We start from the raw sequence: 27775 nt of genomic DNA, 5'->3' as shown, positions 1-27775 counted from the left end.
CATCTTACGGTATGGCTTGCAGTTCCTGTTTGTTATCACCATAACGTACTCTATAGACCAGAGCTGCCAATTTGGATGCCTCTTCACGCGAACACTTGTGGTAACCTCTCAATAGCTTTGGCAATTCTTGATGGTAGTGGAATATCAGATCCGCATTACGATCTTTGCCTGGTACTGTATTGGTCCAAAGCTTTTTCATGAAGAACACCTGATAGGTGAATTGAGGATTTGTGCCATCGCGAATAGGTCTAGCCTTCTTAATCCAGTCCGTTAAATGCCTTACAAAATCGAAAAAGAAGTCACCCTCGGGTACTGATATGACTTTATCGGCTATCTTCACGAAGAGAGAGAAACCCTCGCTGGTTCTCAGGGATAGACGTTGTGATATATTGTGACAGAAGTCTTTAGCTCTGGTCGAAGAATCTACTTCGAAGGCTTCATCGGTATCGTCGGGGAAGTAGACCTTATGGAATATCTGTGTGGTTTTGTGTTGTATAGCTTCAACCTCAACTTGATGTGGTGGATATTTTCTCTGGCCGTTGCGTATTGTTTTCTGTAGACGATGTAAAGAATCTTGAGATATGGGATGTCTTCTGGTTCTCAGGAACATTGTGAGTTCTTTGAGTAGAGCTTGGGAACAGGCAAATAGGCCCGTAGCCAACCACATTAGTTCCCACCCTCGTTCTTCTGATATACGATTCCGATTGTCTGTGAGCTGTTTCATTATTTGACAGTAGATTTCATCTCTCAGGATTTCATGCTTTAGGGGTCCATCAAATATATGGTCGGTGATCTCGTTGCCCATTCGGGGACGTTTGGACGGCAAATCTCCCATATACTTGAGAATAGCGGCGAAAGCAAAGCAGGCTTCTTCCGCTAACTCTTCCTTCGCCTGTAATTTTCGGAGGAGGGGAGCTTTAATGGGATCCCTGGAGTAACGCCATATTTCCTCGGAACGTTTGGAACTCAAAGTCAATGTTTTGGAAACGGTTCGCTTGGGCGGCAAACGGAAGTGATCCAAGGCATATTCCATCAAGGTGTGTGGTCTATCTCTAGGTTCTACGACCCCATTTGATACCATACTCAAACGTTTACCATGGTGGGCTTCCTCCACATTGAATAGAGCTAATATATCCTGTGGCGGCTTGGTGAGTGTGGGCAGTACGTAAACCGTTTCTGCCGGGAAATCTCCTCTCTCTTGTGATCGGTCACAACGACCTATACACCAACCATTGTTAAGGACATTTTCTCCACAGCTTTCATCTTCTAAAATAATTAAGTCTCCCTTATAGAATGACAAGAAACTAGAGCCATCAGAAGGAGCTCTATAATCCTGGATAGCTATGACAAATTTGGATCGTTTCTTTAAACCATCGAGGAAGTACACCACCAAATCTCGTATATCCTCAGCATTGGGGCTTTGAAATGTGAACTCTTCTCCTCGCACGGTTGACAAACTGAAAGTTTGAGTGAAAACTTTATTTGTCTTCTGACTCGATACAGCCGTTATCTCTGGAAAACTTAATTCCAGCAACACTTGTTCTTGGTCGTCGACAACGTATACACCAGTCCAATTAACTGCAATGATGACATCATTTTTAGGTAGGTTTGGACCAGAGTTGCGGTATGCCTCATAGAAACGTGAGAACAACAACGGCCATTTATACTTGGCGTAACTTACAATATCCTCCTTAATCTTCAAGGACGGTATATTTTCTTTAACATAGTATGACTTCTTGTATGCCTGTAACACCAAAGCTGCCCAACGTTCAATGGCCTTTTCTATACCGGTTAAGCAGAAATCCGGTATGAAGTTAGGTAGCAGGGTAAAAAGTCTTTCCATTGACATATCAGTGCCGTATTCTATGAAATATTGTTGCGCCGCAATCATTGCCAAATCTTCCTCTTTGTCACATCTATACTCGCCAAACTTGACACCTCTTACAACCTGCTGATAAATGAGATTCGTAGCTACTTGGTCGAAAGTCGGATCATGCCAAGGAGCAAAAATTTCTTTGCGGAAGAACAAACGCCAGGGAGCATTACGTTCCTGTGCTCCCTGTTCCTTAGCATACTGTTCACATTGTGATATAGCATCCATCACATGATCACCACCACTACCCAAAGAAGAGACTTTATCGAATAGGGCAATGTACAGGGAGAAACCGAATTGGTCCTTGAGAGTAATTTTATCCGACAACTGATTGCACAATTCCCTAGCAGTGGTGGCGGAATCAGCCAATAAAGTCTTTGTGTTACCATCCATAAATGTTATAGGCAGCATAATTGGTTTCTTGGATTTTGTAGCTTGTAGCTCCAACCAAGATGGTGGTTGGTTTCTGGTGCCATTGTTAAAAGTTCTCTTTAATCGCTCTTCACAATAGGGCGCATAACCTGGCGGGCCCTCTCTGATGAAAGCTCTTAAATAGTTGACAAATTTCTCCGAAGGAGCAAAGCATCCAACACAAAGCGAAAGGAGAATCCAACCACGGGCATGTGATGACTTTAGAGGATTATTTGTAAGCTGTTTACAAATTTGACAGTAAATTTCATCTCTCAGTTCGGCCCTTAAAATACCATGGCCTATAATGAAATGAAGTTTTTCCAGGTTAGATGTAGGCCGTGATTGTAACCACGATTGATAGCTATCTGCAGTATATTCCTCGTCCTGCAAACGCCGGCGGACATCTTCCCCAAGTTTATTTTTACGTTTCAATGTTAGAGATACCAATTTGTGCCGTATTGAGCGTGGTTTTTGTTTAAGAAAAGCTTCTGGGTCCATTCCCATGAGTTGAGCTTCTTGAAATTCCTTGCTTCTAATGAAATTTCTACCTAAGGTGGCAGTCACTTTCGACATAACCGAAGTGGTGTCCATACGATCCATGGTGTGATATTTTGGTTCTGGCATATCTCCTGTAAATCTCAAAATCGTAATCCATAAAGCTTGTGCAGCCAATTGATCGCCTTGGGTATGTAGTGGAAGGAGAGGATGCTTTAAAGCTTTCTTCGAGTACTGATGATTAACATTGCCTTGGAAGTAAGTGGCAGCGAATTTTTGAAATTTGAATTCCGATAAATCCTCTTCATCCTCCGACACATGCATGGGCCCAATAATATCCTAAACAGAAAAGAAATCATATGATCAAAAATACAAATATCAATATCTTCATTGTTACTCACCTCCTGATTAACACTGTTGCCATGGGGTAGATCATTGAATACGGATGTTTCACGACCTGCATGTGGTGTTGGCGCTTCACTGCTAGAATCGGGAAGGAAATCAAACATGGCCTCCACTAGTTTGCTATCATCCACAGGTTCATCTTGCTTTCTGGCTGCATCATTTATCAAATTTTTCTTCACTTCCACTCTTCTTCGTTCTTCGATCTCCTGCTCCATTTCTCTACGCTCCAACTCATGCAAACGATCTCGATAATGTTGTTCTGCAATCTCACGAGCATGCTTATTACCTTTGTGCATTAGTTCCTGCTCTTCTAGTTTGCGCAGATGCAAAACCTCGGCAAACTTTTTGTATTCCTCTCTCAACTTCTTGTAGCGTCGCATGGCAATCATCCTTCGCGCATGGGATTGAATTTTAATTATAGCCCACATTTTATGACCATATTCCCGTCTGACTAAATAACCACGTGCATGAGCTTGTAAACCGACAATGTGGCCTCTGAGATGTCGAAATCGATGAGATAGTACTCGCGACCGTATCAGAGCTTGCAGGCGCATATAACCCACGCGCATACGTTGGTAGCGTTGACGCTGAGCATAGCCTTTCCAAAAGCGTTGTATAGTAATGGCAGCAGAACGCATGCGTAAGAAACGTCGCCGATACACCCAGCCACGAATGGTTCTTTGTAATATTAAAATCTTGCGCGTCAAGACACGATCTCGCTCCTGCTCCAAGAATAAATCATGAGCATCTTTGAGAAACACTTTGGTGTGTCCCAATTGGTAATCTGATTTTCCTAATACTGAAGCACAAATGCGCGATGTGGCCAAGCGACAGTCAGTTCTATGAGCAGGTGGTACTCCAGGTATGAGAAATCTGTAACGTTCTACGAAATCTCTAAAGCCATGACGTATGGGATAACCGGCTCTACGAATACGTATAGTTTCCATCATACCCGAGTAACGCAATTGACGGCAACACAGGCCTCGATCGAACAACATGGGCCTCTTTACTTCGTTCGGTTTAATGCATCTTATGAAGAATGGTTGACAAGAGCTCAAAGTTTTCATTAGAGCATCCAAACTCTTTTTGAATTGTGTCGATAGAGTAGGAGTTCTTTTACGGGTTTCTGCTCCCATCTCAATGTCCTGGGCAAATATTTGCCTTAAGAACTTATTGCTACTCTGGCTCACCAGATGTAGTAAATCGGGACTGAAGGTGTCACGGTTCTTGTCCAAAAATCCATTGGTGTCATAGAATACAACACCGGCAAAATGATTGAGACCAAAGCTGGTGTTAATGTCAGACTTGGGCTTCAAGTAGTTCTTATGAGTTCCGTGGGTTTTGTGCAATTTGGCCAACATTGTATGGTCAGTACCCTTGGGAAATCTGGCCTCCTCATCGATTAGAGCCATTATATTCAATTGTTTTATGGCAATCAAATCTAAAGCATCTTGATTGTCCACGAATTCAATATGCTGCCAATTTATGCCCTCATGGTTGTACTCCTCCTGCTCTAATTTGAAAATGTGCTGGACGAAAAATTGTTGAAGATTCTCATTGGCATAATTGATGCAGAATTGTTCAAAACTATTCTGGTCGAAATTTTCAAAACCAAAAATATCCAAAACTCCGATGGCATTGCGAGAAGTTGCTCGTGGCTTGTAAATGGCAGCATTGATTTTGCGTACAATATGAACGAACAGACGGCCATAGATGCCCTTCACAAAGGCATCGCGGACATCTACCGATTGTTCGCGTGATAATGTAGAGACCACAGTCTCTCCATGAGCAAAGAGGGTACGACGCGTAAGAGCATCAATGAGTGGTTGCAAAGGTAGGCCTAACAATGCGGCGACTCTCTCTACATTGATATATTCAGGAATTTCGGTAGCATCGAGATTATCCACCACAGTGGCCTTATACTTAATGTTTCCGCAGTGCAATAAGGCGGCTAATAATTTGATAATTTCCCAAATTTCCTGATCGGTAAAGAGTAAAACTTTCATGGCAGACCGAATGTCGGAGAACTCGGCAGTATCATCGCGGCCCTCACATGTTATACAATCTCCACCAGTCAAATATCTGAAAGGAAACAGGTGTTAAGTCTGACTATGAGGCAGATCATTAATACTCACTTGTAGTCCGAAGCATTTCCCAATTCTAAACGTCTCTTTTCCTCCAACGAAAGCCCGGCCAATATACAATAGAATATGTGATAGTTACGTTCACTAGGATTTTGTGAAACTATACGAGATTTCTCCAAGAGATACTGTTCAATTTTGGCCCCTTCTATAACCCCATTGGCACTAAAGTGTATATCGATATATTTACCAAATCTGTTTTGGAAGGAGAGGAAAACATTTTTCAATTAATTCAGGGAGACACGGAAATGGTGTGAACTTACCTTGACGAATTATCATTTCTCACGGTCTTGGCATTGCCAAAGGCTTCCAAAATGGGGTTAGCCTCAAGAATTTGTTGCTCTATCCAGGAATGTTTACCGCTGATGGCAGCCAAATATTGTAGAATTAGTTTTGTGCTTTCCGTTTTACCCGCACCAGATTCACCAGATATCACTATGCATTGATCTTGACGGTAACGTTTCATATGAGCATAGGCATTATCACCTATGGCAAAAATATGTGGTGGTAATTCACCGATTTTACGTTCCTTGTAGAGTTTTATTTGATCCGCCGTATAGATGGGAAGAATTTGATATGGATTTACAGCTACCAGAATTGAACCAGTGTATGTCTAAAAAGTCAAATGATCATTAGTCAGAGTGGTATAATCGAAGAATCTTAAACAATCTAATTACATATATCAAATTATCTTTGTATCGTATCAGCAGATTTCTCAAAATGCCCGCCTCATGTAGATCTCCCAATGAGATCATATCCTCCACCCCCTGTACAGAGGAGGCGTGCATGGCTTTGATGCGTCGCTCGGGAGCCAGCCATATTTCATCACCATCATCGTCACGCACTTGTATACGTCTACCCTCCGCCGAAATGACACGAGCACCAATGGCTACATCGAATTCTCTACCCGAGGCGGGCTCTATCCAGATGTAGTCACCCTGAAACAAGAAAAAAGAAAAAAAAAATTAAAATGTGAGGAAAATCTATTAAATCAATTACTTTTCCGTTTTATGGCTCATTTAAAGTCATTTGTGGGATATAAATACAATCTAAGCCAAACTTGGCCCTGTTCACAAAACCTTAATCGATCGATGTTATTACAACCTTGTTTATTTAGAATTCCATTTGGAAACCTTGCTACAAGTATACTGCTACTCATACCATAAGAACAGTACCAACAACCATGTCATTACAGTCATTAAAGAATATTTATTCCAACTCAAATTGTCGGTTTTGGATGGTTGATTGGGGTACACATACGAGGTAGATTTAAACAGTAAAGGTATAAGCAAAAAACGCGTCATCAGGTCATTTACGGTTCATTTAGACTATTCAGTTTATAGTAATTTTACAGGTGGTGAACTTGCTGCAGGATTCAATGTTTTGATCACGTATTGAGGAGGGCTTAGCCCCCCACCAGAAAAATTTTAGCCCCTCCCCCAGATATTTAAAGCCGATTTTGTCTAGATACCCCAAAAAATTGTCCAAATGCAATAATAATTTCATCTAAATCCAAAAAGTTTCATTGCACCCAAAATTTTTAATCTTACCTCGTTTTCAACGTAGGTATTTCTCATGGAACATTCATACAATGAACAGCAAAACTACTTTATAAGCCCTATATTGCTAAAACCGTCCGCCTACCTATTATTAATTCTATCATAGTCATGGTTCATCCTTTGTTAACACTTCAGAAGCTTTGCAATAAAGGTTTTATTATAAATATATTTAAAATAATAATTTTAGATCAATAATGAACTTCAATGAATAGATTTGGTCGTGATTTTTCATTATTTCTGGAAGGGAATTTATTCAAGTTTGTTTTATTTCATTGTTTATGAAAAACTCACGAATTAAAATTTTCGTTAAAGTGTAGAGTTTTCCCCATTATATAATAAACGAAACCATATGCAGACAAATACATGAACAAAATAGAAAATAGCTTTTGTTGTATGTTTCAATGAGAATAAACTAAAAAACAAAAACATTGACCTAAATATTTTTTCAAGTGTAACGCATCAAATGTGGTGATTTGGTTTGTTAGACTACGGCGTCTGCTTGTTTCTCTCTTGGATTATTAAGTTAATGGTGTTAATGTTTGTTGGTTGTTTTGTTTAGTTTTTTTTTTATTGGAAAAGTATTTATTTAAGAAAAAATCTAAAAAAAAAAAATATTTTTTATTTAAATATATTTTTTTTTATAGAATATTGGACACAAAAATTGATTTTTCTGACTATAGGGAAAATCCTAATGTCAAAAGGGATATCTCATACTCTGCGATGAATGGACATTGGTGAATCCTCCTTCAAAAAGTTTAACTTATTCATATATATCAACTGAAAGTATATTCGCCGCCCTCTTTTCAATGACAGTTAATTTATATTTATGCAAATTAGGCTTTTAGAGAAATCAAAAACGTTTCCCATATCATTTGTGCTCTCTACTTAAAGACTCCTACTGTGTAGTCTTTACAGAAACAGGAAAACATTGAAATTTATGAGTTGCATTGTTAAATGTTTATAAGAAAAGATGCATATTTTATGATAAAAATACATTAAACGTTCTTTCCTGCCACCGCAAAGATTCCCACATTATATTTTCTCATCGTCACACACATTGGCCCTTTTCTTTGCCAAACACAATATAGTCCTATATTAGAAACTTACAATCGTTTTCACAAAATGTTATTTATTGTAAGAAAATGACTATGAACATGGCGATAGCATTGGAATAAAATCATCTCCCAGAAGGCCCATGAAGTCAAATCAGGAGATCGGTTTATTTGGGGTCAATCCATATAATTACGAACCAATACAGACGAATTTTCACCTACGAAATTTCAACCGTATTGAATGAAATTTGCTTCGCCAGGAGGGTCCAGATGTCAAATCTGGGGATGGGTAGTTAGAGGTAGTTAGTTACTGAGATCAAAGGAGATTCAAGAAGTCAAATATGGAGATCGGTTTATATGGTGGATATACCTAAAAGTGGTCCTGTACGGCCCATTTGCAATAACAACCGACATACATAAATCCATAACAACTTCTATGTTATGCTTCAAAACCATAGCTTGTTTCGATCGAAAGTTAGTATGATTTCAGCAAATGGACGGACATTGCTAGATCTACTCAGAAGTTCAACTTTATGCGATCTGAAATCATTATTCCGCTGCGTTCCACATTGAATTGCAAAGTTAGTATATTCACCATTTTTTTATGGTACGGATTATAAAAATCTTTAATAGGTCCACAGAATTTTTTTTTTTTTCAATTAAAGTCTTAATTGAGTTTTAAAAATAATTACAAATTTTGTTGATTCAACAAATTTTTTAATTGAAACAAAAATTAATAGTATCGATTAAATTTTTAATTAACATTCAATTAATTTTTTAATTGATACTATCATTTCTGTAATTGAAAAATTTCAATTAAAAAATTAATAGGATCAATTAATTTCGTGATTGAATCTGAAAAAAATTTTTTTGTGTACTTACGCGTGTTACAATCACCATTTTTATTGCCCTTCATTGACCATTAATTTGCGTCGTGTAGAAAATATATATAAAATCTGAAATGAAAAAAAGGGAAATACAATTATATAACAATATCGAAAGATTTTAAATCTAATTATTTAAGAATATTTCTGTAGTTACACAGAAAAACAGTTCATCAACAGTTCATAAACTGATGTTAAATTTAACTAATTTTTATAGCAAAAAAATATTATAAATTAATATATTAATATATATTTCAAAATTTCCTACAGTCCAATGCAATTTTTCTTATACCAAATATGGCTCAAAAATTTTAAGAAAATTTTGACACTTTTTTCAAGCTTTTATGCCACCTTTTTGTTGTGTCACTAAATGTGATACACAGAAAAAAAAATTCCGTAGTTAAACTAACGCTAAATTTAACTTATTTTTATTGGAAAAAAATTATTTGCTTGTAGTTAAATTGTATTATTTTTATAGAAATTTTCCACAGCTTAATGAAATCCTACTTTTTTTAAGTATGTCTCAAAAATTTTATGAACTAAACGTGAGTATAAAGTTCAATGATCGTACACATAAGTTCAATATGAACTAAAACAAATTAAAATTTTCGTACGATTCCCAAAAATAGTAAGAATGAACTACTGTATGGTTAAAATGGTCATGATTTGGCGCCAATGATTTTGTTCTTTACTTTTAGTAAATTTTTTCTTCTATGAGATGATGTAATTTCATGAACTGCAGTTAAAAAGTACAACAGGGCATTAAAATTTAAAATTTTAAAATTTCCTGGTTGTAACAACGCTTTGTGGAAATCTCAAAATGTGGAGTAAAATTTAGTTCAATTTTCGTGCGTGGTAGTTCATTCTTCCTAGGTTAGGTTAGGTTAGGTTATATTACGTGGCTGCCCGATGTATCAGGCTCACTTAGACTATTCAGTCCATTGTGATACCACATCGGTGAACTTCTCTCTTATCACTGAGTGCTGCCCGATTCCATGTTAAGCTTAATGATAAGGGACCTCCTTTTTATAGCCGAGTCCGAACGGCCTTCCACAATGCAGTGAAACCACTTAGAGAAGCTTTGAAACCCTCAGAAATGTCTGAAATTACTGAGGTGGGATAATCCACCGCTGAAAAACTTTTTGGTGTTCGGTCGAAGCAGGAATCGAACCCACGACGTTGTGTATGCAAGGCGGGCATGCTAACCATTGCACCACGGTGGCTCCCTATAAAATAGTTCATTTTTTTCGGTGTACTTTTTACTTTTTTATCAGATTCTAGAATAAAGATCATCAGAATATTATATTTGTGAGCAATTTTTCTTTTTTACCGCCTAAAAGTGTGCATGAAAATTAATCTTCTGAATATTAAATTTCAAATATTTTCAACTAAAGGTAAGTACTATGCTTTTCGAGTTGAAATTTTGGCGGTTACTTTATTCAATATAAAGCATATAAATTAACTCAAGCATATAAATTAACTCGTCCGGAATAACTGATAGTCTGTAAAGCGCATAACCGGTTTTCTGTATTTAAACGAAATTTCTATCTATTTTATCCTATGTCGAACGTATTGAAGAAGCTGACTAATTATTATATTTTTCACTAATTTGCACCAAAAGCCTTTTATTACAATACTTTTTATACAATGATGAGAAACCTCGAAAAAAGACCGTATCATGTACAATGCACTGATGACTTAGGGCGTTTTCGTTTCTCAAAAAATATGTTGCCTTGGTGTTACACTACTTTTTTCGTCATTATACTTTCACTCAAATGATAGTGTCATTCCAAAATTATTGTTAATTCATAATATTGTGAGGGATACAGGACCCAAAAGCTATAACAGTGTCCTTCATATTTTGCAAACAATTTCGAGAATGTTGCACCTTTTTTACCAATCGAAATCGACATTAGTCTGACATTCATCTTAAGTAAATGAGTATTTTCAGTGTGGAATTTCATAAAAAAATATACAAAATTTCGTACCTCAATATAAAATTTTTTTGCGTTACAATTTTTACGTTATTATTCAAAAAATATACTTTATGGGATAACATGAAAAATGCTACCACACTGAAAGTACGGTATGAATTATGAATTAATATTCATTTTATTACAATGAATGTTCATATTTTGTGTTTTTTTACAACCAAATAAGTGTTTAAATTAATTTTTTATTTTTCCCTTTTTTCCAGTTTAGGGCAAAATAAAAGCCAAAAACCGGGTTTCAAAAAGTTGGGATTTTCGGGTAAATCGAAAATCGCTTTTCCAAACTAACCGGTTGTTTGGCACCCTAGTGTGTACTCAAAAAGTAAAATCGGCATACAGGTCTACATGGTGGCTGTATTAAAATTCGATTATTGTTGACCATCTTTGGCACAACCCAATAAACACAAACATTGGAGTAATAATTTTATCCAACAAGCTTAACCCTTTTTTTCAATGAATTAGCTTCGAATTCAATTTGAGAAATTCTTGAGCACATTGCGTTCTCAACTAACAACAGACATTACACTCAACAATAGAATTAAATACGTAAGCAACAATAACTTAAACTAAAATTAATTACATCCAATTATGCAATTATTTTTCGAGCTTTATGGACAGATATAGATTAAGGAACATGGTTAATAGAGCCATTGAAAAGAAAACGCCAGATACAAATCTACACACGCCTGGACTGTACATGTTTCGGTTCGGGCGAATGAACCTTTCCACAGCCTTTAGTATACATCTGGCTGGGAGAGATAACTCAATTTTGGGCCCTTTATGCTAACTCCTTATGGAGAAAACATTTGGGAAATTTCCTCTTACAAATTGAATCATCTTTTCTCCCACTGTACATCTCATATAACTAAAATTAATTACTATATTCCAACCCTATTAGATAATACGTTGAAGACAAGTAGTTTGTAAGTCCAGTTGCATTTAAGTTGGGGATAGAGTTCACTCTCAAATTGATATGATGTTGTATAAGAAAAATTCACATTATTGTGTTTATTGAGATTACTTTGGTGTTATTGGGAAATACCAGATAAGGAATTTTAGACAAATCGGATTAAAAGTACTTCTTCTAGTACTACTCCTAACTATTTTTTTTTTTAATTTGAGCTCATAGCTTTATTAGTGAATGCTGCAATGTGATTGCAATAATCAAATTGATAATTTCCACAGTGATCAATTTTATTATTATTTATATTTTATAAAATAATATTTTAGAGTATACAAATTGACTTAACACATTTTGCGAATGAACCCAGTAGCATAACATATATGTCTCGCAAAATCTCTTTCAATGAATGTTCATTACAAATATGTATGTGATTTGGTTGTATTCATTCGAAGCTTATACCGCATATAAGTGTAAATATGACTTAAAGAGAAACAAGTCTTTTTATTCACATGTGACGAAAGCCACCTCACTACCAACCAACAGCAAAAAATCCAATGGAAAAAAAATTAAGGTGAAGTTGAAGTTTACGGTAATTTTAACAAGCCAATGCTTAAGTGAGCACCCCATAGAGAAACGCTTATATATTAGGTTGGAACGTATTTTTTGTAAAAACCTAGATATTTTTCTTTATTTTCTGCAAACTTCATCTACCATATGTAGTAACAAAACTAACAAATTATAGTCAACAAAAAAAAATTTTAAGGTTGTGTTACATATCATGTGTTGATGGAAGGTTAGGTTAGGTTAGGTTAGGTGGCTGCCCGATGTATCAGGCTCACTTAGACTATTCAGCCCATTGTGGTACCACATTGGTGAACTTCTCTCTTATCACTGAGTGCTGCCCGATTCCATGTTAAGCTCAATGACCTCCTCCGTCAAAACTGTTGCTTTCAAAGAGAAAATTCAACTCTTCAATCAACGGACGCATGAAAGCATGGTATGTAACTCAACCTTTGGTCAACATTTTCATTGTAATGTATTTTTTTTAATACCTAGATTTTTTTCATTATATTCTTCAAATTTCAATTATGTTATAACAAAACTAATAAAATATACTCGACAAAATAAATTCTTACTCAACATTTTCATGAAATGCTTACAAACTCCGTTATGGGATTTTAAACAACTATAACATTTTCTTTTTATTTAACAATTCAAACCACTAGTAAAAAGACGGCTGATCAGTTCTCTCATAAATTCCAAAACTTCTCGCAAGATTTCAACAGATCCAGGTCCACGATGTGTAGAATTGTATATCATTGTATTCCGATTAACCAAAATGACTCAAAACACTAATTTATTCCTCCTTGACCTTTAGTTTACTTAGCTTTGGTCCATTTACATCCATTTACCTGATTCCCTATATGTAGATATCCATCACATACATCGTAGTTTTTGTAAAAACAACAAAATCTTGTCTCGCTTGATACGTTCACATCTCTCTTTTCAATGTCTCTAAACCTTGGATACCATTCCACAACACGCGTTTCTATTATCGTGTCGTCTCTAAGCTATGCCGGTTATTTAGCCTTTTTTCGTGGCATATGTTCATGGCGAATAACTTCATTTTTGGGGTGTTAAATGTATACTCATTAGAAAATTGTAATGGAATACATCCATCTCTACATCCAATGTCTAACACACATTGTTTCTTAAACAATTGTATAATATATGGGGTACTTTATCTTCTTTTTTTTTGTTGAGGAAAATCATAATTACGGGGGAAGACATTGAAATGAATACTACATTTCCATATTAAGCTTAGAAGGTTATATTCAAAAGAAACATACATATTATGTTAGTGAACACAGAGGAAGAAATAAATTGTATGCAAAATATTCGACATGACATAATTTTGTGTTACATTTTTGGATCCTTCTAATTATCAAGATTTTATTATAAAAATTTACTTACTTCTTTTGAGTATATTTGAAAAATATTACATTTGTATACGCTCCACCAAAAGATGGGAGGTCTGCATGTTCAACATGTTCAAATTTGAGTATACAAAAGAAAATTAATCTCGTGATGTTCTTGCATCACATTGAGAGCATAATAATTAATCGGACCACTATTACAAAAAATAAGGTTGGATATGATGATCTACTTGTATTTCTCAAATCGCTATCTGTTTCAAAGAATGTTAAAAGATATTTAGAATAGATACAATACAGTATTTTATTTTGTTTTGTTTGATTCAATACAAAAATTAATTATCCAATAATCACATGGTACAAAGTCAAAGACTTTAATGTTTAGAACTTTGCCCTAGTGTAACGTAAAAATAATTATTTTAAAATTGAGGAACGCTATCAATGCAGATATTTCATAGAAGGCAATTACAATTTACGTTTTTCAAAAGTAGAAGCTAACTAATCGCAAAATAAATGAGTGAGAAATTCCCCTTTCAATTTATAATATATGATTATAAATTAACAATATTTTCTTTTAGATTTATTGGTATATTGTTCTATTGGAAGCATTCCATGAATAAGTTAATAAAACATTGCAAGCATTAAAAAATCTATACAAAGTTAGGATTTTAAGATTTTTACATCTATGATACACCCACAAAACATCGGTTCTGCAACATACATATACATATATCTTTACACGAAATTCCTAAATTAATATACATATGTTTGTAACCACAAGTATCACATTTAAGAATATTCCATGTCCCACACAGAAAAAAATTTCCGTGGTTAAACTAACGCTAAATTTAACTTATTTTTATTGTAAAAGAATTATTTGCTTATAGTTAAATTTTATTATTTTTATCGAAATTTTTCACAACATAATCTTACTTTTTTAAGTATGTCTCAAAAATTTTATGAACTAAACGTGGGTATATAAGTTCAATATGAACTAAAACAAATGAAAATTCTCGTACGATTCCCAATAATAATAAGAATGAACTACTGTATGGTTAAAATGGTCGTGATTTGGCGCCAGTGATTTTCTTCTTTACTACTAGTTGTATTTTTTCTTCTATGAGATGATTTAATTTCGTTAACTGCAGTTAAACAGGTCATTAAAATTTCCTGGTTTTAACAACGCTTTGTGGAAATCTCAAAATGTGAAGTAAAATTTAGTTCAATTTTCGTGTGTGGTATTTCATTCTTCCTATAAAACAGTTCACTTTTTTTTCGGTGCAAATATATGTTAGAATATGGTATACGTTCTAACGTATATATCCCAAACATTATATGATAGTTTATGAACTTATGTTTGCACTCCAAAATACAGTAGGTAACGGAGATAAGCACATCTCATATAAGAATAAACGTATATAACAAAATTTAGTCGAAACACCATGTCTTTTTGGTGTTCTATGCTACGAAAAATGTTTCGTATAAGAAAAACGTTTATAAGAAAAAAAAACTAATAGAAGAACAATTTTACAATTACGCTTGATCCTATGGAAAATATAAAATATGAAAATATAAGAAAATTTGATTTGGTCAAAGAAATACAAAAAATATTTCAAATCCTGCCAATGAATTTCCGAACTACACTAATAGAAAAAGTTTCGTTAAATTACCGAAATGTGTCGTTAAAAGTCAGCGAATGAAACAAATTCGTTAGTACAACGAAAATGTTCATTATTATAACGAATTTTCTGTTAACTATCGTAACGTTTCGTACTATTAACGAATATTTTCATTGCATCAATGAAAATGTTTCGTTATATCAATGTTGGCTGAGTTTTAATGAAATTTTCTGCAGAATAACAAATGGAACTAAGTACGTAACTTAATTTTAAAAAAATATATTTGATTTTTGTTGTATGGCAGAATGACGTTATTAAATTTTCTTAGGTTTTTTAATAAAAATATTTGAAGACTACATAACGAAATTTTCAAAACCGAAGTTTTATAAAATATATTCATAGAAGAAAGAATTTCTTATATCCATAAATATGCTTACAAGAAACTTTTTCTTATAAACAATAATTGTTTATTAGAAAAACAACACCTATAAGAAAAATTTTTTTTGGATTATTCTGACTTTAAAAAATTAAGTTCCAAACACATATTTTTTACACCGAAGTATATGAAAACAAGTAAGGAAAGTCTAAAGTCGGGCGGGGCCGACTATATTATACCCTGCACCACTTTGTAGATCTAAATTTTCGATACCATATCACATCCGTCAAATGTGTTGGGGGCTATATATAAAGATTTGTCCCAAATACATACATTTAAATATCACTCGATTTGGACAGAATTTGATAGACTTTTACAAAATCTATAGACTCAAAATTTAAGTTGGTTAATGCACTAGGGTGGAACACAATTTTAGTAAAAAAATATGGGAAACATTTAAATCTGAAGCAATTTTAAGAAAACTTCGCAAAATTTTATTTATGATTTATCGCTCGATATATATGTATAAGAAGTTTAGGAAAATTAGAGTCATTTTTACAACTTTTCGACTAAGCAGTGGCGATTTAACAAGGAAAATGTTGGTATTTTGACCATTTTTGTTGAGATCAGAAAAACATATATATGGGAGCTATATCTAAATCTGAACCGATTGCAATCAAATTTGGCACACATGACTATATTACTGATTGTACTCCTAGTGCAAAATTTCAACCAAATTGGGCCAAAACTCTGGCTTCTGGGGCCATATAAGTCCATATCGGGCGAAAAATATATATGGAAGCTATATCTAAATCTGAACCGATTTCAATCAAATTTTGCACACTTGACTATACTACTAATTGTACTCCTAGTGAAAAATTTCAACCAAATTCGGCCAAAAATCTGGCTTCTTGGGCCATATAAGTCCATATCGGGCAAAAGATATATATGGGAGCTATATCTAAATCTGAACCGATTTCAATCAAATTTTGCACCCTTGACTATACGACTAAGTGTTATGGTTGTACAAAATGTCAAGCAAATCGGTATAAAACTCTGACTGCTGTGTCCATATTAGTGCATATCGGGCGAAAGATATATATGGGAGCTATATCTAAATCTCAACCGATTTCTTCCAAAATCAGTAGGGTTCTATTCTGACCCAAATTAGGAATATGTGCCGAATTTGAAGACGATTGGATTTAAATTGCGACCTAGACTTTGATCACAAAAATGTGTTCACGGACAGACGGACGGACGGACATGGTTATATCGACTCAGGGACCCACCCTGAGCATTATTGCCAAAGACACTATTTGTCTATCTCATCTCCTTCTGGGTGTTACAAACATATGCCCTAACTTATAATACCCTGTTCCACAGTGTGGCGCAGGGTATAAAAAGTATTTTCTGTCAGTGTGGTTACATTCATGCTCCCCTGAGTACAAGCCGGTCAAACTAAGCATCTCTGTGGCATTTAAAAAAAAAAACTTACCTGGAAAAATAAAATATTTATTAAATTAAAAATAAATCGATAACCCTCATGCTATTTTTTATTGTTGTGTTTTTTTTTCATAGTTTAAACCTACCACAATAAACTTTCTATTAACAGGACCTTTGTGACAAAACCCACAACGTCGCTTCTTATTGCTTTCCTACATGATCTAAATATAAGCCATGACCTGATTTTTATTTATCCACCAACATTCTACCTCAAAACTTCCCACAAAATATTACGCCGTGTGGGCTAGAGTAATGCGGTCAGTTCTAATAATAAATCAAAAATCTATGAGTAAAAAAAAAACAAAATTATAGCTCTAACCCAGAATTTCACCTGGTATAAAATTTTCCATAGCACTCAGAGGCCGAAACTAAAAGCTATAATGAACAAAGGCCTTGTAGTCTCTAGACTAAGGAGCATCCACTTAAAATGGCTGGAGGGAATGAAAAGAGAGTGACATTTTAACCCAATTAGGATATTCCTGCACACCACACGCAGAGAAGAAACATGATTGCCACAATCATATTCGAAGAGCAAAATAATATGATAGCAGCTATTTTTGCGGCGACCATGTAACATTTTAACCTGCAACCATGTTGGCTCAGTGAACATGGTTCTAAGAAAAATACAATTGTCCTCATCTAAAATGTTATTATATTGATAAAAAGAATTTTGTTTCCATTAAAAGACAATGGTCACGATCTAAAATGTTATGTTATTCGTCAAAAATGTTTTTCTTCTAGTTAAAAGAACATGGTCACAACCTAAAATGTTTTGATTTTTATGAAAAAACTTTTTTCGTCGTCGAAAAAAGGACGCCACTTGAGAAAAGAAAACACAAAATCAATTTTATTTATTTGTTTTTATTTATTTATAAACTAATTCATTGTTTATTGGTATTTATAATGTTGTGCAAGCAAACTTCACATATTTTTACACACTCTAGTTTGGTTCAATTTCAACAATAAGAAATCATTCCATATTTACTTCGTGCCCATCAAATGTACAAACACAGACATCATATAACTGCAAATAAAAATAAATTATACCATATGTCAAAATGCAGAACAAAAACCAGGTACATTTGTTTCAATTACACTTTCCTTTTTTGTATTCACATAAAACCACGTGCCATTTCTGAATAAATAAATTAACACAAAACACAATAATTCCGTATTCTCCGTCCATTCCAAGAAACAATCAACACACGACTGACGCGTAAAATGAAGATCGTGTGTACCTGCTCAATGTTTTTATAAAATTCTTGTCGCTGCAAAAAAATTAAAAAATTAAATGGTCACGAAAACAATGTACATGGTCTTTATGGCCATGTAATGCTTGTAGACATATCTATACGTAAACTATAAAAATACTTTTTTCTTTGCAAAAAAGTAAAAAAAAAATTGAATGGTCAGGTACATGATTTTCCTGACCATATAATGGTCTCAAATTCTATCATTTAAATAATAGAACATGTTTGCGGCATTTGAGAACCATTTAAATGCTTATTGCCAACATATATTTTTCTCCGCTCGAAAATTATTTTTACAAAGACAAAATACATGGTTTTCGCGACAATTAAATACTCTAAATAAGCATTAAATGGATGCGGCAACCATGTCCAAACATGTTTTTTCTGTGCGTGCATCCACCTGCTTTGAGTGTTCACTGGGACGACCAGAAAATTGTCACCCGAAGTGATTCTTAAAGTTGTGTACCCGACCATCGATGGAGATATTTTATGATGCGCCGAACAAGAAATGGAAAAATATAAAAACAAAAACATCAGCAATTCATAGGAATATGTTCATCGATGAGCCGTTTAAACGTAACCTAATTCTGGCTGAAATAAACAAAACAAACTCCCCAACTCCTTTCACCGGCTATTAGTCCATTCAACAATCACAGTCCAAGTCAGGCAGACAGACATACAGCCATAAAAACAATATAATGAAATACATTGAAGCAGTTAAAGAGGGTATGGGGATCTACTCAAACCTGGCGACAGAGACTAGCTTTGAAGAAAATAAACTTGTTTCATCACCTTGGCGGTAGGTGAAGAAGGCGGAGGATGATACACCGGTATAGAGGCTATCGATGGCAATATGGACAAAATGAAGTGGCAAGAACTGAAATTGTATTCTATGGAACATCATTAAAGAGTTATACGACAATGTTGAATTTCTTGTTATCAGCTCTACCAGCTTGAAGGGGTGACAGACACTAGAAAATTTGGAATGAACACTTTACCAGTTGTGCAATTTTGCATTTATTTACTCCATATGTCGCTTTCCCAGTAGGTAGGGGAATTCATATAGGAAAGAAAGTATTGGTAAAACATATCCAGTGTAGATACTGCATCCAAAAAATGTGGCGCTAAAGCCAATTTAATTATATTTTAGTTCATGGCATTATTATGTTTTGAGAAATTTTCCTTGACTTTAATAATTTTTTTGTGTACGTTAATTAAATGAACTAAAAATAGGGGGAAAATTATACACAAAAGATTTTCTAAATTTGTGTCCCTCACAAATTATAAATTTTATCAATAATGCGCCCATCTTGAAATTCGTATGGTACTAAAGACATTTTTGCAATTTTTAACTCCAAAGTTTTCCTTCATACTACGAAATTTTCAAATGAAAAAAAAAAAATAAATAGTTATGTCTAAAAATTTTCCGATTCTGTTGAAAAATATTTACTTATTTTTGTGAAATCTGCGTCACATCTGCGTTTGTAAATGGTCTAAAATGAACCTAAATTTTCTAGAATTAACCAAAATTTTCTTGCTATATACAATATTTCATATTTCTGCCGTGTTTGGCTTCGAATCAAAATATACAAAATCTTAAATTTTTTAGAATTAATTGACCAACATATGTATTTCCATAAAAACCCGTTCAGACTCGGCTATACAAAGGAGGTCTATTGAAATATCGGGCTGCCACTATACATAACCTAACCTAATATCAACCAAAGTACAAATCGCTAATAAGGACATAATTCGGGTTTGGATTTGTTAAGGGTTTCAATATATGTGTGGTTTGAAGTTAGACCGATCGTCAGCAAATGTTCTGCTGTTTTAGCAGATTTGTCTGTAGTGCCTACCAACGAATTTCTTTGAGTGTTTCATTTCTTAGAATATTTGCTAATATCCTTAGAATATTTTTTTTTTTTTGCTCTCCGTTGAAAAAAAGTTACAAATCCTTTGATAGACTTTTTATATTTACCAAAATCGAGTAATCGATTCCATATCCATGTTTGGAGCATAATCGTATAAATACAGGAGAAAAATTTCGTAGTCGAAAAGTTGATGTTTTCCAAATTTTGATGAAGTTTAAAGAGCAAAAAGTCGACTTACCAAAATTTTAAAATGTGTCGACCTTTTGATTTTGATTACATCTGCAATGGCATTAAGTCTACACGACCTATAGCTTTTAACGACCTTACGTCTGAGTCTGGGATTGAACTCATGACCTTAGTGTACAAAGCCATGCTAACATTGCACCACTTTTGCTAATAACCTAAAGTAAAATGTTTTATCGGAACAATAAACTAAATCGTGAGTAAATTGAACTTAATTCTACTCCACTTTTTGAAATTTCCACAATGCATTGGAATGTAAGGAAAATGTATACTTTACAAAATTACACCCTGTCATAGAAGAAAAATTAAATCAAAATAAAGAAACAAATCATTGGTGCCAAGTCATGGCCATTTTAACCATACAGTACTTCTTTCTTATCGTACGAAAATTTTCTTCTGCAATAAACTTACGAACTTTACACTCACGTTTAGGTTATAAATTTTTTAAGACATACTTGGGATAAAGAAAATTTCGTTGGGTTCTGGAAATTTTTGAAAAAAAATTATAAAATTTATTTACAAACAAATAATTCTTTTGGAATAAAAATAAATTAAATTTAGCATTAGTTTAACTACGGACGTTTTTTGTGTATACACTAGGATCGATAGAAGCCATTTGAATGAATAAATGATTTCGAAAATCGAAAATTTCTGGTTCAATAATAAATTACAAAGTTTTTGTCTCTGTGTATTGTCCACCAAACCATCATAAGTATGTCGGTATGTATGGACACGACATACCGTTGTTTATGCATAACGCCAAAAGACGGTCAAACCGTCGAGTAAACCAACCCATGTAATAATGTTGCAACATGCTGCATATGAACGGATGGCTAAATGAATGGTGCATATGGAATTGGCTATCTCTTAGGTCTCATTCGATTGCAGATTATGTTGTGGACTAAACCCTCCCCACCCCCGGCCTTGTCGACAAGTGTACAACATTTCACTGCCAGAAAAGACCAGGTCGTCATATGACCATTATAAAGCCATTTCTTTGATGTGCCACCATAATCGAGAAATGTTGTTGTTGTTTTTGCATCTGCCCATCACATAAAAAGTGGGGAGTGTGGTGAATTTGGTATGAATCTTTTTACGAATTTTGTTTTAGTTGGTTGCCGGTAAAACCGGATGTGGAAACTGGTTGTTGTTGCTATTGTTGGTGGTGTACTATTGCCGATGCTCTTGTATGCTGTTCGTTAGCATTGTTATGGGCCACTTTGATTTGAATGTTGGAAGGTTGTATAGAAGCATTCATTGTTCAAATATTTAGCAACAATTTTGTATAACGGCTCTTCCTCTGTTTTTGTTTTCTTTCATTGAAATAGGGAAATGGAGCCAAGTTTAAATGGAGAGAAAAAAACAAAAGAGTGAAAAATACCTCAAAAATTTACATAAAATCATATTCACGCATATACTCTGCACATTTCGCCAAAAGCAAACCATCAAACTTATGATAACTTATGAAAATCTCAAAATAAGTTGATATTTTTATGCAAAATATGACTCAAAAATAGAAAACTTACATAAACATCTCAGATGATCTTAGCAATTTGCAATGATCGCTTGAGGAATAGGTGGTTCTACGAAGATTTATCGAGTGAATGAATTTTCAATTTTGGCAGTAAATATCCGAAAAAATATTGTTGTGTTCATAGGAGTTATAATTTTTGGGCAAAACTTCATGGAATTAGCATATGGAATTTTAAAACTTTTAAGGTCTGTTGGGTCAGTCAAATTATGAAAAAAAATTAGGGTATTAGTAATGGCTGTCAAAAGCATTATTAAAAACGTTTTTCCCTGTGCCCAATAGTACACAGGAAAAAAATATCACCAAAATATTTCCAATTAAAATGTTGATTAAAGTTGAAAAAGTTTTCAATAAATAAATTAATTGATACAATTAACTTTTTTATCAAGATAGAAGCATAGAAGCAAGTTAATTAAGTCAATGATTGAAAATTTTTAATTAAAAAACTAATTGATACAATTAACTTTTTAATCAAACTCGTAAGACAAAGTCAGTCAAAAAAGTGAATAAAAATTTATTTCAAACAATGGATATTTTAATCAAAATAGAAACACAAAGTCAGACAAGAAAGTAATTGAAAATAGTTACGTTTTAATTTTTACAAGGAAAATGTTGGTATTTTGACCATTTTGTCGAAATCAGAAAAACATATATATGGGAGCTATATCTAAATCTGAACCGATTTCAACCAAATTTGGCACGCATAGCTACAATGGTAATTCTACTCCCTGTGCAAAATTTCAACTAAATCGGAGCAAAAAAATTGGTCTCTGTTGTCATATATGTCTAAATAGGCCGAAAGCTATATATGGGAGCTATATCTAAATCTGAACCGATTTCAACCAAATTTGGCACGCATAGCTACAATGCAAATTCTACTCCCTGTGCAAATTTTCAACTAAATCGGAGCAAAAAATTGGCCTCTGTTGTCATATATGTGTAAATCGGCCGAAAGCTATATATGGGAGCTATATATAAATCTGAACCGATTTCAACCAAATTTGGCACGCATAGCTACTATGCTAATTCTACTCCCTGTGCAAAATTTTAATTAAATCGGAGTAAAAGATTGGCCACTGTGGTCATATGAGTGTAAATCGGGCGAACGATATATATGGGAGCTATATCTAAATCTGAACCGATTTCAATAAAATTTGGCACACTTGACTACACTACTAATTGTACTCCTAGTGAAAAATTTCAACCAAATTGGGGTAAAACTCTGGCTTCTGGGACCGTATTAGTCCATATCGGGCGAAAGATATATATGGGAGCTATATCTAAATCTGAACCGATTTCAATAAAATTTGGCGCACTTGACTATAGCACTAATTGTTCTTCTTGTGCAAAATTTTAAACAAATTAGGGTAAAACTCTGGCTTCTGGGGCCATATAAGTCCATATCGGACGAAATATATTTGGGACTATATCTAAATCTGAACCGATTTCTTCCAAAATCAATAGGGATCTATTCTGAGCCAAAACACATACGTGTGCCAAATTTGAAGTCGATTGGATTAAAACTGCGACCTAGACTTTGATTACAAAAATGTGTTCACGGACAGACGGACATCGCTATATCGACTCAAGAGCCCACCATGAGCATTTTTGCCAAAGACACCATGTGTCTATGCACTAACTTATAATACCCTGTTCCACAGTGTGGCGCAGGGTATAAAAATTAATTGAGTTTTGCAATCAACATCAATTAATTGAATCAATAAAAAAATTATTTAAATCAATTAATTTTTTAATCAAATTGTTTTATGCCCAATTAAAACTGTGATTGATGCTGCCATTTCAATTAAAAAATCAAATAATTTCGTAATTGAATCAGGAAACAAATTTTTGTGTGTAGATATTAGCGGTTATGAAAATATGCAAATTATCAATAAATCTTTCTTTCATCAAATACACAATATATGCCATATATTTTCAGTTTTTCAAATTCAATCGAAGTGTTAGCAATTTACCCGTAAAAAATCTGCGCCATCCTATCATCATCTCCCATGGATAAAGAAGACAGAAAAACTCAAGAAAATTTATTAAAAGATTGTCGATGGTTACACTCGATTGCCTTTGATTTATGACCAGAGAAACCCACTAACTTAAATCCGAACAACTACGACGGGTGGCATTAGTAAAAAAGCCTACAAACCAACTAAAAAATGACTGAGCCAATGGAAGATTGAATGAATCATTGGCAAGCAAAGCAAGGTAAACGTATTGCAAAATTAGAGATAGGAAAATAAAAAGAGGAAAACTAACGACTGACAAAAGAAATAGCAAACATATTTTCAAGAAAGCTGCGAAAAAGTAGCCATAATAAAATATGAAAACAGAAAAAAGAAAGACAAAGGGTGAAAAATTATCTTTATGCAAAAAAAAGGTTAGTTTGAATACAACAAATACGGCACTTGGACCAATTGAGCAATAATACTAACACCTCGACTATAAAATCCATATAAACGCCAACTATAATTATGCTATCGTTGTATCAAAACCCCCTTTGTGAATGACAGTAACATAATCAAGAGGCCATTACACAATGGGATTAGTAGAACGAAAACGTTAAGATAAACTTTTATAGACGAATAGATTTTTTAAAAAGACTCTTAATTCGTTGAAAAAGGAATTAATACTATAGACAAAATTAAGACTAATACTCCACAATTGATAGTGATTTAAAATGGACATGGATAATTGTATTGCTTTATGGAAGATGCAACGTCGAATTGGTGTTAATGTTTAAGGGAAACGTTTAGAAGGAAACCAATACAATGTAAATAGTTAATGGGATTCACCCCTAATAACTCAAGCATCAGTGATAGGTTAAGAGCCAGGGTTTACCACCTCATTTCAGCTCACATACACCTTATCCACTATTCGTCTTTTATAAGCTCTAACTCAATCCTTTCATCGAACTCTTTTCGTATTCTACATAATCCCCATTCTTATCGAAATTCGTAGTTTGCTCCCACTTCCTGATTCCAAGTTCGGGCAGTTTCCTTTCACCATGTAGCGGGATATAACGTTGTAAATGGAGGCTCCAAAGTATCATTTTCCTCATCACATGCATATGTGACCTGAACCCTAGATGTCCGGTCGGGATTCCCATGGCACTAATAGCTCTCATCTCTCTTTCATTGAAAAGTTCTAGTGTTTTATCAACAAAAGTGACGTCAAAAGTTGACTTTTTAATAAAATTCGAAATTCTCCATCTGCAAAACTCACACAGTTGAAAAGTTGAAATTTTTCCAAATTTTGAACAAGTTAAAAACTCGCCTTTTTGATTATCATTATAATCCCCACACCCAACCGCTGTATAGTTGAACACAGCTCTATGAGTCTCCTGAAATTCAATTGGATTTACGTTCTCTAAGTCCAATTGCTTTTGTCTTTTATCACGTGTCCCGGTAATTTCCAATTTCCTTTTTCCAGCATGCCCATCTCGCTTATTGTGAAAATTCCGCCACATAGTAGTTGATCATACTTTTGCATTGCTATCATGCACCCAGAGAAGGAATATGATCACCTCAAACATGTTTCAAGAGCACCATGTTACTTTTTCACAGCGACCATGTAGAATTTTTGTCGCAAAAATATTCTTTTCTCCTCAAACATAACATGCTTTCCGAAATCAGAAACATAATTTCCGAGAAAAGAACATGCTACATGTTTTCCGTGAAAAAGTAACATTTTACTCTTGGAACATGGTTGGGATGATCATATTCCTTCTCTGCGTGCGGTTGCCATTCGAGCCAAAAATAATCTACCAAAATTGGGAGAAAATTTTACCAAAAAACTACCAAACAGAAAAATCTTTTTTTTTCAAAATTTTATTTCTAAAGAAAATTTTGTCAAAATTTTATTTCTATAGAAAATTTTGTCAAAACTTTATTTCTATAGAAAATTTTGTCAAAATTTTATTTCTATAGAAAATTTTGTCAAAATTGTATTTATATAGAAAATTTTGTCAAAGTTTTATTTATATAGAAAATTTTGTCAAAATGGTATTTCTATAGAAATTTCTATAAAAAATTTTATTTCTAACATATAGAACATTTGTCAAAATTTTATTTCTAAGAAAATTTTGTCAAAATTTTATCTTTCTAAACATCAAGAATTCTACCAATCTACCATTTTTGTTAGAATTCTACCAACTGTGGCAACGGTAATTGCAATACAATTCGTGATCGAATTATATACTCCCTGACATCATTAATAATGCTAAGTCATTACCTGACTACACAGAAAAAAATGTCACGAAAATTTTTCCAATTAAAATCTTAATTGAGTTTTAAAAAATATTTAATTAAAAATTTAATTGAATCAACAAATTTTTTAATTGAAATAAAAATCAATCACACAAATTAATAGTATCAATTAATTTTTTAATTGGATCAATTAATTTTTTAATTGACTGTCAATTAATTTTTTAATTGATACTATCATTTCTGTGATTGAAGACATTTCAATTAAAAAATTAATTGGATCAATTAATTTCGTGAATGAAACAGAAAAATATTTTTTTGTGTGTACTGTGCGAAGAATTGTACAGTGAAACGACAGACGGCATAGGAGAGGATGTCAGGATCCACCATTTTCCCATCTTCGGTCCATCGTTGTAACAATTTGTCACTGTTGTATCTGTTCCGCGGTCTCAGGAATTAACAATCAGCGGTCATCCTGCATTCGCCGCTTCTTCCACCGTTTACTCCATAGTTCTCGGATGATTCGGATTCGCACTCAAACTCCAGCCGGAATCTGTGCAAGTCATACATACGTCATTTTTCGACATTCTACAAATACATATATCTTATGAATATGTTAAGCAACATATACTGATTAATTGTGTGGAATTATTCCTTCTGCTTTAGTAGCTCAAAATAATCTTTCCAAATATATATTTTTTGTACTTTTGTTTTCATATACCCCAATGTGCATAGCTCGCATTCTTTTGGACGTATAGCTGTTGGCTCAAAGAGAAAATGGTAATTATGAACGCATCGCATACATTCATAGTTTCGATGTACATTAAGGTGTGGATATGTTGATATGTAAGGCATAGTATATGCCTATGGGGCCAATATACTCCTTCAACATAACAACGATCAGACTCACAGGTATTTATTCAATTGACAAAAACAGACCCACCACCAATGAAGTTTAGCAATAATTGAAGTGAAATTATTGGTTAATAATTTTTATTGAAAATAAAAAAATAAAACAAATTGTTGGCTTCCGTTTATGTCAGAATTAGAAATCACAACGATGATTTAGGAACCCCTTAAAAGGCTATGGCATTTCACCCTCAATCACTCGGCCCGGTCAAACGATTAATATGGGATTTGTTGAGGAAGGTTATCAACATAGGTAATACCCTCCAATAATAAGAAAAAAAAACATTTCACTTTCGTTCGATGACTGCATTTGGTCAAGTGAAAATAAAGAAACAAATGACACCGACTACACCGACTACACCGTACATACATATATATAATTCACACCACGTACAAACGTATTTGGAGATTTGAGAAATTTTAAACACGTAACCGCAACAATCAAACAGTAGCAGCAGAATTTTGAATCACTGCGTTCAGGGCAATTGAATTTTCAATTTCACTTGAATAACAAATAAAAAAATGGAGCCATATGTAAATTTCCATTCAAATTCAATCGTAAGCCGTCTGGTAGTTATTTTGATGTCCCCAGTAATATATTATCAAACAT

General features: G+C 33.9%; 1 protein-coding gene across 1 annotated transcript in view; it reads right to left on the bottom strand.

Moving 5' to 3' along the window:
- ck (unconventional myosin-VIIa ck) overlaps positions 1-27775 on the bottom strand; it is a 43462-nt gene that overhangs the window by 2022 nt on the left and 13665 nt on the right. The window contains exons 3-8 of the mRNA XM_075293074.1: positions 8819-8892; positions 6003-6263; positions 5589-5938; positions 5320-5520; positions 3181-5266; positions 9-3118 (exon numbers count right to left, since the gene is read on the bottom strand). Coding sequence (XP_075149189.1) covers positions 9-3118; positions 3181-5266; positions 5320-5520; positions 5589-5938; positions 6003-6263; positions 8819-8836 — 6026 coding nt within the window. The 5' untranslated portion in view covers positions 8837-8892. The remainder of the gene's footprint in view (positions 1-8; positions 3119-3180; positions 5267-5319; positions 5521-5588; positions 5939-6002; positions 6264-8818; positions 8893-27775) is intronic.

The sequence above is a fragment of the Haematobia irritans genome, chromosome 2 (genome assembly GCF_050003625.1).
Source record: "Haematobia irritans isolate KBUSLIRL chromosome 2, ASM5000362v1, whole genome shotgun sequence".
NCBI classification, from domain to species: Eukaryota; Metazoa; Arthropoda; class Insecta; order Diptera; family Muscidae; genus Haematobia; species Haematobia irritans.
Note: the sequence above shows the minus strand (reverse complement) of the source record. Positions and strands in the feature narration are given on the sequence as shown.